General features: G+C 52.1%; 1 protein-coding gene across 1 annotated transcript in view; it reads left to right on the top strand.

The window, feature by feature from the left end:
- The first annotated feature begins 522 nt into the window (after positions 1–522).
- The window catches only part of TNFRSF21 (TNF receptor superfamily member 21), a 37,424-nt gene continuing 26,584 nt past the window's right edge, over positions 523–11,362 (top strand). The window contains exons 1-3 of the mRNA XM_056487340.1: positions 523–682; positions 6,287–6,941; positions 8,631–9,122. Coding sequence (XP_056343315.1) covers positions 629–682; positions 6,287–6,941; positions 8,631–9,122 — 1,201 coding nt within the window. The 5' untranslated portion in view covers positions 523–628. The remainder of the gene's footprint in view (positions 683–6,286; positions 6,942–8,630; positions 9,123–11,362) is intronic.

Raw genomic sequence — 11,362 nt, 5'->3', positions numbered from 1 at the left:
CTCACTGTCCCCTCTCTCCCCTCCGTCCCCCCGTGTCCCCGCGCTGTCCCCGTGTCCCCTCACTGTCCCCTCTCTCCCCTCCGTCCCCTCCGTCCCCGCTGTCCCTGTGTCCCCTCACTGTCCCCTCTCTCCCCTCTGTCCCCTCCGTCCCCGCTGTCCCCGTGTCCCCGCGCTGTCCTCTCTCTCCCCTCCGTCCCCGCTGTCCTCTGTGTCCCCTCACTGTCCCCTCTCTCCCCTCCGTCCCCCCGTGTCCCCGTGTCCCCCGTCCCCGCGCTGTCCCCGTGTCCCCGCGCTGTCCCGCCGCGGGGGGGCGCTCTGCCGGCCCGGGTGACGCCCCCGGCCCCGCCCCTTTCCGCGCGCCGCCCCCCGTGCGCGCCGCCCCCGCGGCAGAGCGCGCGCGGCGGCCCCGCAGCAGGGCAGGGCTCAGGGCAGGGCAGGTGGGAGCGCGGCTGGGCCCCCGCCCCGCCCGGCCCGGCCCCGGCCCGGCCCCGGCCCCGGCCCCGGCCCCGGCTCGGCCCGGCCCGGCCCCCGCCATGGGCGCCCGGCCGCCGCCGGCCCCGCGCCCCGCCGCCTGAGGCAGCGCGGCCGCACGGGCAGCGCCTCGCCCGCCAGCCCCGGCCCCGCCACCATGGGGGCCGCCGCGGCGAGCCGGAGCTGCGCCGCGTTCGCCGGCATCCTCGCGGTGAGTGTGTGCGGCGTGCGCGGGGAGCGGGGCGCGCCGGCGCCGCCCGCGCAGCAGCCGCGTGTCCGCGCCGTGGGTGGGGATGTGCTGCAGTGCGGGGCAGCCTGCGGGGCGGGACGGGGTTCGGGTGTCGGGGCTCCGCCGCGCCCTGCCCGGGGTGCTGCCCGCCCCGCTCCCGGTCCCGGTCCCGGCGGGGGACGCCGGCTGGGTGCGATATTCCCTGCGATATCCATCCTTCCCATCCGTGTGTTAGCGCAGGCGGCGGCATCCCCCAGCCAGGGCTGTGCCGCACAGCCAGAGCGGAGCGGATCCTTGCTCTGCTCTCTGCGCTGCTGCGGGAGCTCGGACCTGGACAGGGAGCCATCCATCCATCCATCCATCCATCCATCCATCCATCCATCCATCCATCTCCCCCGCAACTGCTTTTCTTGCCACCCTCTGGCCAGCCAGTAAAACTGCCCGCTGCGAATGGCAGGCAGCTGCCCTGGCTTATCGCAGAAGTGTTTTCCGGCAGCGGTATCTCCCCATTTACGTTCCCAGGTAGGGCACTTCCCCATCAGCGCTTTGGGGCTCCATCCCGTCTCTTTGGGGAGAGACGGTAATTCGGTGTGTCAGGCAGACGCCGCAGCTGCTGCGGCTGGGTTGTGTAACCGAGGAGAGCACTTGCTCTTGAACTCAAGGTGGATCTGAGCAAGCTGGCGCTGGCTCGACAGGAATCCGAGTAAACAACAAATAATCTAAAGCTGGAAGGGCATTAGCCGGGAAACAGCCTCGTTGCTCTGGAGGCGAAGGGGAACTTGGCACAGTGGCGGAGCAGACGGGTCCGTGCTCAGCGCTGGCTGGGCGCTCCCGAGTGCTGGATTCCCGCTGGGAGAAGCGAGCCGGGAGGAGCCGGGGCTGCTGCACGTCTGGAAGATGAGATGCTGATGGGGAGTTTGAGATATGCAGCTCCAGCGGGGATCCTGGAGGTCGGTTGGGAATGGTGGGTATAGAGGGAAGAGGTGGGAAAAAAGTGATATCAAGGTGTGGGGAAATACAGCAACAATTTTTGGGGCATGAAACAAGCCTCTGAGCAAATATACATGTATGTAACTTGTGCTTGTGTGTTCTCACATCTGTGTGTGTGATCATACAAGCAAGCAAGGCAAAATTGGTTTGCTTGTGAGCTGGCAGGATCCTGCCTGGGTTTTCATCCGATACCTTCAACATTTTGGGCATCTCCCTTTGGTCACACAAGGAGTTCCCGTCTGAGGGAAGTATGTTCACATTGATAGCTGGTGGGTCCTTTACTAGCAAACCCAAATCTGCCTGGTTGAGTTTTGGACCAGTAGCAGCTTGGCAGCAGTTGTGTGGGGCTGGTGTTGCCTGTGATTTCATTTGCTTGGTGGATTTTTTGGGACCCCACTGACTGTTTCCACCATCTCCACCACTGCCCTTGCTTGGAATCAGCACGACATCACCTTGCTTCAGCTTGGGGCTTTTGGAAGGCTGGGGGATTTCATCTGTTGGAGCGAAGCTGTGGCTGGCGGGGATGCTCCCGAGCTCTGGTCCGCGCTGGCTGCAGGGTTGCCTGCTGGGTTTTCCTTCATGGGGACCAGATGTTGTGGTGCTGCTGTTCTGGCTCGCTCCACTCCCTGTTTTTTGCTCTTGAGATGGAGTAAAGGAACTGCTGAGCAGTGAGTCCCGGACTCTCATTTCACAAACCCCAAACCAGCTGAAATAGCTGGTCATGTTGCAAGAAGCAGAAACTTGCCTTGCTCTTCAGTACTCTCATCACAGGCAACTTTTTTCGGACTCGGTAATTTGATCCTTTTTACAGTGATGGGGCAGGACGTTGGCTCCTCCTGTCTGCCAAGTTACCGTAAAACTTCCAGACCAGTTTATTTGTCTTTCTGGTGTTTTTATGTGTTTATTTCTTTTACTTTAATGTTGCAAGCACTTTCCCAGTAGTGTCGGTGAAGGGTACAGCTGGCCTCTGGGAAGGGCGGCAGGCAGTGCAGCTCATCCCCAACCTGTGCCAAGGCATTGCCACAGAGCCAGCTGCCATTTCCACCAAATTCTCCTGGTTTTGCTTGGAAACCATTCCCAGAATATCACTTTAGCACTGCTGGTCCCTGCTCACTTGCAGGTCTCTGGTCCTGCTCTTCTTTAACAGGATCAAGTGCCATGTGTTTAGTTGTGTTCGTATTTGGGAGTTTTTATTTTACTTTTTAAAACATTTTACTTTCGTTTTAGGTTTATTTCTTGCTCTCCACAAGTCTGGCAGTAAGGCAGTGCTGTACACAACCCGAGATTATTGCAATCTCAGTGTCGCAGCATTTTGGAACACAAATTTCAGGACAGAAAGTTGATTCACCAACTTTCTGTTGGTGTTTTAGCTCACTGTGCAGGTTTGGGTCCCTGAATGAGATGCTGTGTTCATTGAATCATAGAGGAAGGGACCTTAAGGATCATCTAGTCCCAACACCCCTGCCACAGGCAGGTATGCCAACCACTGGACCAGGTTTCTCAGGTGTTTGCAGCTGCATCCTCTGTGCACATGCCAAGGCAGCTTGTGGCCCCCCAAGAGCCGTTTCCTGTGCAGATTGCCTGTCAGGTCTCCCTGCAGCACAGTTCTTGAAAAAGGGTGATGGGAGCACAGCACAGAGGCACCTCTGAGATGGAGCCCTCAGGCTGGGTGGTGCTGAGGTGGGTTGTGCCCACACTAGCTGTGGGGTGCTGCTGCCTCAGCTGGATGTGAAGGTCCCCTTGTCTGCATGTTTCCTGGTGTGGGGAGGTCAGAATGATGGTGTCCCCCAGTCTGATCTGATTTCCTCACATCATAAAGCCTTCATGTGCTGAAATAGGTGAAGGTGGCTGGGAGGTGCCTTTGCCTGTGTGGTGCTGGGTGTTGGTGCTGAGCTGGGGATGCTCTTTGGTTTTGCAGCCACCTTGTCCTGCTTGACCCTTTTGGAAAGAGACCCTGTCCCATTGAAAACCCTTCCTTGTTCTGCATTGGGCACGGAGAGCATTGCTGAAACTGCTGAAACCAAGTCTGCTCTTTAGTGTTGTCTTGAATCCCTTCTGGGTTTTTCTGTGTGTTTTGTTACCCAGTACACTTCCTTTGGTGCCAGAGTAATGAAATGAAGTGCAGTGGCTCAGCAGAGCTCACTTCATTACTTGGTTGCTTTTTCCACTGGAACTGGGAGTTGTCAGCCAGAAAGGTCCAGATCTGTGTGCTGCTGGGCAGCCCTGAGGGTGAGAGACCAAACCAGCAGACACTCCTTTTTGCTGAAAATGTCCTCCTGCTCCTGGCCTTTGCTTTCAGAGATCTGGGTGCTGCAAAACCTGAGCAGTTGGATTATTTTAGGGAGCAGAAATGCCAGTCTGAATAAATAGCAGATGCTCAATGCTGCTTAGCCATCCCCCACTGGAACTTGCTGTTCTCCCTTGGAAGTGCATGTGCAGCTGAAGATCTTGAGATGTTCAAAAATACCAGCACCACTTTTCTTGAGATAAGGTTTAAAAAAAACCCTCAAAAAAAACCGACTCAAACCTAGTGCTATTACAGGCTTTGGTTACCCGAGCAAGGGATGGGAAGATGCTGGAGTGGGAAGAACTAGGAGAACAGGAGGGAACCCATGGCACATGCTTGTAGCGGGGCTGTCCACGGGTTTCCCAAGGTCTAGCTTGATGCAGAGCTGGAAATCAGGATCTGAGACAGCAGCACACAGCTCAGTCGTGGTGAGGCAGGAGAGCCACTGCCTGTCCTGCTTCTCCTGTCACCCTCTCCTGCTCATCACCCTGTCCTGCTCGGCGCTGGCACGGGAGCAGGGTGAGTAACACAGGTGACCCCTCCTGCCACCTGAAGAGGCCAGCTTGCTAATTCAGGGATGCGTCATGGAGATTACAGGGGAGGGTGGCAGGCTTCTTTAGAGCCAGCTAAGCGCTTTGTTAAATCATGTCTTAGGGGAGGGGAAAAGTAAAATGCATCCTGTAAGCCTTTGCTGCCTGCCAGGGCAGCCCCGGTTTTTAATTTGACGTGCCGTAATTAGTGTAGCCGCTGCAGGATCCTCCTCAGCTCCTGCGGGCTTGCCTGCTTCTGCCTGCTTGTAATTGCTGCTTCAGGGGGAGAAAACTAACTAAACAAAAAAATAAAAATGTGAAGTGTTTTGTACAAATCCCAAGCCGTAAATGATTTAGCAGGTGAAACAGAAATGTGCTGTTTGTTTCCAGGAAGCGAGAGACTGCACCAAAAAGGATGCGGCGCAGCTTGCGGCTCTGCCGCGATATGCCTTCTGCAGAGTCATGTTGTTGGGAGCCCTTTTTTTTTTTTTTTTTTTCCCCTTCTGAATATATTCTTGTTGGCTGATATCCCAGAATAGGTAGCAGAGCAAGAGGCGAGAGATTATATAACACAGCCAAGTGATTTATGTGCTTGGCTGTGCAGCTGAGCAGTGTTAGGGTCTCTGGTCCTTTTTACCCTCAGTATAGAAAATGTTTGAAAATTTGAGGTAGCACTGACTTGTTCCCTCTCTCCCTCTGAACTTAGCCTGTGGCTGTTTGCAAACGTGTTTCCTATTGCTTTGCATGCTGAGTGAGGTTGTGTCTGCCTTTCTTTTGATATGCCTTTTGTTCTTGGTGACTTATCTCCGTTGCTATAACTGACATTAAATCCGTGGACCAGTGGTCTTCTGGAGGAAGCAGAGATACTTCTTGGTAGATGGAGCTTCTCTTGGGGATGGAGAAGCATTGTTGCAAAGGAATTAAGGGAGTAAAGCTTTGGGATTGGAAGTCAGTAGAGATAGATGGATTTATAGCAAAGCCCAGTTGTTTCCAGTTCAGTTCTAAAACTGGTGTCCTTTTACCTGTGTCTGATGCAATGAGGAGCTGAGTTACAGCAGAGTTTCTTGAAGGGTGTAAAAATAGCACCAGGTTTTTTCTGCTGTTGCTAATGCAGCTGGTTTAGAGTGGGTTCAGATGTGGTTGGAGGCTCAAAGCAGAATATCCCTTGCGGTCTCGCCAAACCCAACATTTGCACCAGGTCATAAAAAATCATGGAAAGGCAGAGGAGCTGAGAAATAGCCCAGAAACAGCCGCTAGCCTGGATTTCATCCTGGTTTGTGTTACTCAGAAAGGTAACTATTTGAACAAGTGCAGATTAACAAATAGAGAAGGAAAGTTTTACAGGTCAGAGCTGCCATCTGCATGTGTTTTTTGTCTTGTCAGTGAGCGCCTGCCTCGTGCTGGAGGCTCTCAGCCTTGAAATGCAAAGCTGCTCTGAATTCTCCTGGGGTGGCCAGGTAGCACATACTGCTGAAACACAATTAGCAGTATTTACCACCCTGGCAGGGTTGCAGTGTAAATGATGCTTACTTTCACTGAGAAGTGTGGTGTCAAATTTAAGCAATTATAATCATAGCTGGGGATGTGTCTGCAGAGCATGCTGCCACCTGCACCAGTTCCAGTCCACTCCAGCCTCGCTGAGGTCCCTCCTGTGGGCACAGTAACTTGTCCATGGTCCCACAGCTCTGGGACATCCCGTGTGATCCTACAGGGGGTCGTTGACTGAGAGGGCTCCGTTTGCACACTGCTGTTGGCTGACTTCTCCTGTTTGTTTTCCAGCTGCTCATGCTCCTTGGCACTGCTGATGGTCAGTCGAAGCTGACCTCTGAGCAGAATGCCATCAGCCTCTCCCCTGGCAAGTACCACCACCTCGACCGTGCCACCAACGAAGAGCTGACCTGTGACAAATGTCCTGCAGGAACCTACGTGTCTAAGCACTGTACAAAGAGTACCTTAAGAGAGTGCAGCCCTTGTCCAGACGGGACTTTTACCAGGCATGAGAACGGCATAGAGCGGTGCCACTCTTGTAGGAAGCCCTGTGAACTGCCAATGATTGAGAAAACTCATTGTACTGCCTTGACTGACCGCGAGTGCACTTGCCTGTCTGGTACGTTTCAGACGAACGATACCTGCGTCCCTTACACGGTGTGCCCGGTCGGCTGGGGCGTCCGCAAGAAAGGAACCGAGACCGAAGACGTCAGGTGCAAGCCGTGCCCTCGTGGTACCTTTTCTGATGTGCCTTCTAGTGTGATGAAGTGCAAACCCTACACTGACTGCTTTGGGAAAAACATGGTGGTCATCAAGCCGGGGACGAAGGAGAGTGACAACGTCTGTGGTTCTCCGGCGTCCCTCCCGAACACGGCTTTGGCTTCATCAAGCACCGAAACGGGTGAGCAGCCCTATGAAGTTCCACCCACCTCTGATCTTCCCAAAGGTACTGTCCACCCCTGAAACACAGCTGTGGTTTTGACTGAGGGATTGTTTTCCTGTCTTGGGTCTGGGTTGGTGTTAGGCTGTTAAAAAACAACCTGGTGTAAAGCGTGGGTGGTGCTTCTGCTTCATGGCATCAGGCTGCCCTCAGCTCTATTAAATCACATTTAATAACATTTTCACTGAGACTGAGTCCTGATCAGACTTCTGGCTGTCCTGCTGTTTGGGCTGAAAGGACATGACTTTCCCCAGCCTCTTTTGCTGTCTCTGTGATGTGCTGGCACAGGTCTTTGTGCAGTTGTGGCGAACCAGGGTAGGGATGCAGCAGGAAAACCCCTGCAGTCTCCCTGCAGCAGGGAGATTCTTCTTCTGATGGATTCACTACTTTTGTGCCTGTGTTTTCCTTGCTGCATTTCACTCTGTACTGGGTCACAGTACTGGTTGATTGGGAGCCCTTTCTGAAATAGCACTGCAGGAGCCTGTACAGGGCTGTCCTGTAACTTTTTTCCCTACAATCTCTCAAGATTACTATGTGGAATTCCTTTTTCTCTCATTTAATTGGAAGTAGCTCATCCTCACAGCCTTTATGGTGATGCTGCTGTGGCTGCTTTCAGGACTCCACTTAAGGTGGACTCCACTTAAGGTGGTATTCTGCACTCCCTGGAAAGCAGCTTCCCTACAGTGTCTCAGATGAGGCATCTTAATTAAAAAATGCAACTTTCGATGACTTCAACAGCTGATTTAGTAAATATAATAGCAAGAAAGTGTTGACAGTGGTAGGCTTCCACCTTTGTTAGGTCTCAAAGCTTGCCCTGACGTTGGTGTATCGCTGGGAGTGTACAGGAGGGTGTTTCCTGAACTTTGAAATCAATTGTCGGCAATTACGTAGAAGTTGAAGCGTTTTCCCTGTTTGTGTCCTGATTAGGGTGTTTTGGGTAACGAAACTGAGGGCAAAAGCAGGTGCAGACGTATACACCCACTCATCTCAGCTGGGATGAGACACAATCTGCAAAAGATGACGTCCCAAACTAATCTGTAGTTTTTGCCACAACAGCCCTTCTTCCTCTTCTCGCCAGGCTTTGGCTCACATTTTGCATCTGGCTGGGACCTGAGAGGTGTTGGTTGATAAGGAGACTCAGTAAAGATGGAAGGTAGCTCTTAGGGGGAAGTTTGGTTGCTTCAGAGACCTATTTTATAGTTAATTCATCTGCAGATGCTTGCAGGGCTGATAAAAAAAAAAGATTTTGCTTCTTTAACAAACCTAGTGGAGAGACACTAAGCATACAAATATATTTTTGTACTTTTAGTCCAAATGTGAAATTCCACAAATGAGCTAAAATTTATGTTCATAAACCTAAAAAAAAAACCTAGTCACTCAAAGTTGTTGGTTTTCTGAGAAATGCTGAATGTGGGACAAACACAAACTGACAGCATGCCTTTAGTAACTCATCTTTTGTAGTAAGCTGCCTCTAGCCTTAACCAGCAAGGGTCAGTTTTACCTTGAAGCTCCCTCTGTAACCGTACCCATCTGTTCCCAGAGGCAAACCTCAACTTCACCTCTACTCTTTCTCGCTGCCTGGCGTTGGGTTTCTGTCTGCTGGCCAAGCCGATGCTCGGGCAGGTCTCAGCCCGCGATGTGATGCCATATCGCATCTCCGGGGCCATGACACTCAACTCTGCTCTCCTCCCGCAGGTCTGAACTCCTCAGTTCCCGATTTCGTCCCGTCTCCGGCGCCGCGCGCCTCCAGCAGCATGGTGGAGCGGGCGCGCTTCTACAACGAGACCTCGGCCAACGAGACGGGCGGCGCCGGCGGGACCCTGCTGGGCTCGGGCACCAGCAGCCAGGCCCAGAGCTACCGGCACAAGCAGAGCAGCCAGGAGAAGCAGCCGTCCCTGGAGATGATGGGGGGCGAGAAGCCCAGCGTCCCCTACAGGCCCCCCCGGCGAGGCTCGCAGAGCGTCCACCAGCACTTCGACATCAACGAGCACTTGCCGTGGATGATCGTCCTGTTCCTGCTGCTGGTCCTGGTGGTCATCGTGGTGTGCAGCGTCAGGAAGAGCTCACGGACTCTGAAGAAGGGACCCCGGCAAGATCCCAGTGCCATCGTGGAAAAAGCTATTATGAAAAAGTCCACCACGCCCACACAGAACAGGGAGAAGTGGATCTATTACTGCAATGGGCACGGTGAGCAGTAGTGACCGTGTGGTGTCCTCCCCACTCCAGCCCAGGGCTGTGGAGGGGCCACCCCCATAGCCAGTGACCTGTGACTTTCCTCATTTGGTGGGTCTTGTAGTGAGAACAAAGCCCATCGTGGTTCCTCAGATATTTCTTCATCCTTGGCTTCTCCTTCCACTTCCCATGGTGTGTCCCTGCTCCTGAAGGAAGGGCTAGTGGAGGGAGTGTCACCTGCTCACTCCAGCTTCTCTGCTTATTCTCACCCAGCTTCTCCAGCTTCTACCCTTCTTCCATTGGTAGAATGATTTTGAATGAAGGCACCTTTTTTTTAACCCTGTTTCATTCCCTTCCTGCTTCTGTTTCACGTGGTCCTTATTTTCGTGGTCCTTATTTTCTTGGTGACTCAGACGTGGATCTGGATGTCTTTCGTGTTGTCCTTTATCTCCTCATCCTCGTCTGTTTCTGGAAGGCTGAGTCATCCCCCACCTCTTGGCACTGCCTCAATTTCAGTTCTTAGCCCTAAATCCCAAGTGCTGGCTTGTGTCCCAAGCCCTTTGCCCACGCTGGAGCCAGAAAGGTTGTCCTTAAAGGCTGAGTCGTGGATGTGTACAGCTCCACAAGTGTCATCAGGTCTGCCTGGACTCTTTTTTGGTAGTGGTTTCTGTTCATTGAGTGAATGATTTACTGTCAGCTTTCTGATGAGATTTTAAAGATGACATGTTGTGATCTTCAAATTGAAATTTGTAAAAATAAGTGATAAACTAATGGTGGCATGACTCTGAGCACCAAGCAGCCATGATCTCCCTAGTGGGATGCACAGTTCTTCCTCTGCAAAGCTTCTGTGGCAATTTTGACCTTCCCTTATCCAGTGCAGACTGACAAGTCCTTACTTACTTTGGGCTGACGTTGCTCAACCTTAAACATCCGTTCACAGTTAACCTTTAGAAAAGCACATTTAACAAGGGGGGGTGGCAAACAAAGAATGGATTGAACAAAGATTGGAAGGTTTAAGAGAGACCAGTCCTTGATGAAAGTCATCCTTGAGTGCTCAAGTACAAAGGAAAGAAAGTTTTGAATAGGGCGTCTTCTGTCGTGTACTCTCTTCACCTTCCTGCTGATTAACAGACCTACACTTTGTTTGCCTTCATTAATTCATTTATACAACCAGTAAGATCTTGTTGGAATTGGTTTTCTGCCTTCTCTTGTGTTTGTATTGCTTATCAGTTTCCTTTCAACTCCTTTGTGTTCTTGGGTTGCAGTTTCTTAAACTTTTTTCTGTTTTTGATAACTTTTCCCCATGACCCCAGCGCTCCATTGTCCCTGAAATCTGTGGCACCCAAAGTATGGTCCATGAGACTGTGATGAGTGATCTGCAGTGCAGTTGCAGAACCTTATTAGACATCCTTGTTTATGGGCACTGCCTTGTTTATGGGAATACATGGGTTTGACCATGATTCATAGGTCAAAAGCGAGTGGTTGTTGCTAACTTCCAGTAACCCTTTTCCCCAAAACCTTAATTACCAGCTGGGTGAATTTTTGATGCTTTCCTGTTTCTTGAAGCACTTCAGAGCAGGGCAGTTTGTATTGGACAGAGAATGCTCAAGTGCAGGGACCGGACCATGTTGCTTTGAGTGGGGGCAGCCCTGGATTCTATCCTGGTGTTTCAGACTATGAAGTGCCCACATTGCAGGGGATCCTTCTGGAAGCCACCTTAGAGCTGCCTTTGTGGACACTGCTGTGTGTTGGGTCACTAATCATGTTTCAGTTTAAAGAAACCATGCAGGTAAGAGAGAGATGACCTGTTTTAACCCATTTAGATAAAGCCTCACCTCTCAGATCTTGTCATCCTTTGGGGGTGGCATCATTCACAGGTCATCCTGTGCTTCCCAGGGTGAGTTGTTCCAGCCTTCTCTGTCACATTAACAGCATAAATTTTGCAAGATCCTTGCCAAGTTCTCCTTTTGTCTTGGGAAATAAGCTGGGTGTAACAGCAAAACCACACTTAGGTGATAAACCAGCACGGTGTGATTGAAGCTCTCCAGTCTGGAGGTGAATGGCTCCGTTACTCCCAGTCATTCCTGCAACAGTCACGCACATTCCCTCTTGGCGTGGGTGGCTCGTGACTTCTCCTGCCACCAAATGTCCTCAGATGAACTTTGTGCAATCAAGGCAGGCAAACAGGCACAAACCAATTAATGCTTTGTCTTGCTTGTAGTGCAAACCAAATCATGTTGTGTTAGCTGGAAAGG

Source organism: Oenanthe melanoleuca, chromosome 3 (assembly GCF_029582105.1).
Source record: "Oenanthe melanoleuca isolate GR-GAL-2019-014 chromosome 3, OMel1.0, whole genome shotgun sequence".
Taxonomy (NCBI): Eukaryota; Metazoa; Chordata; class Aves; order Passeriformes; family Muscicapidae; genus Oenanthe; species Oenanthe melanoleuca.
This window is presented reverse-complemented; position numbering and strand designations above follow the sequence as displayed.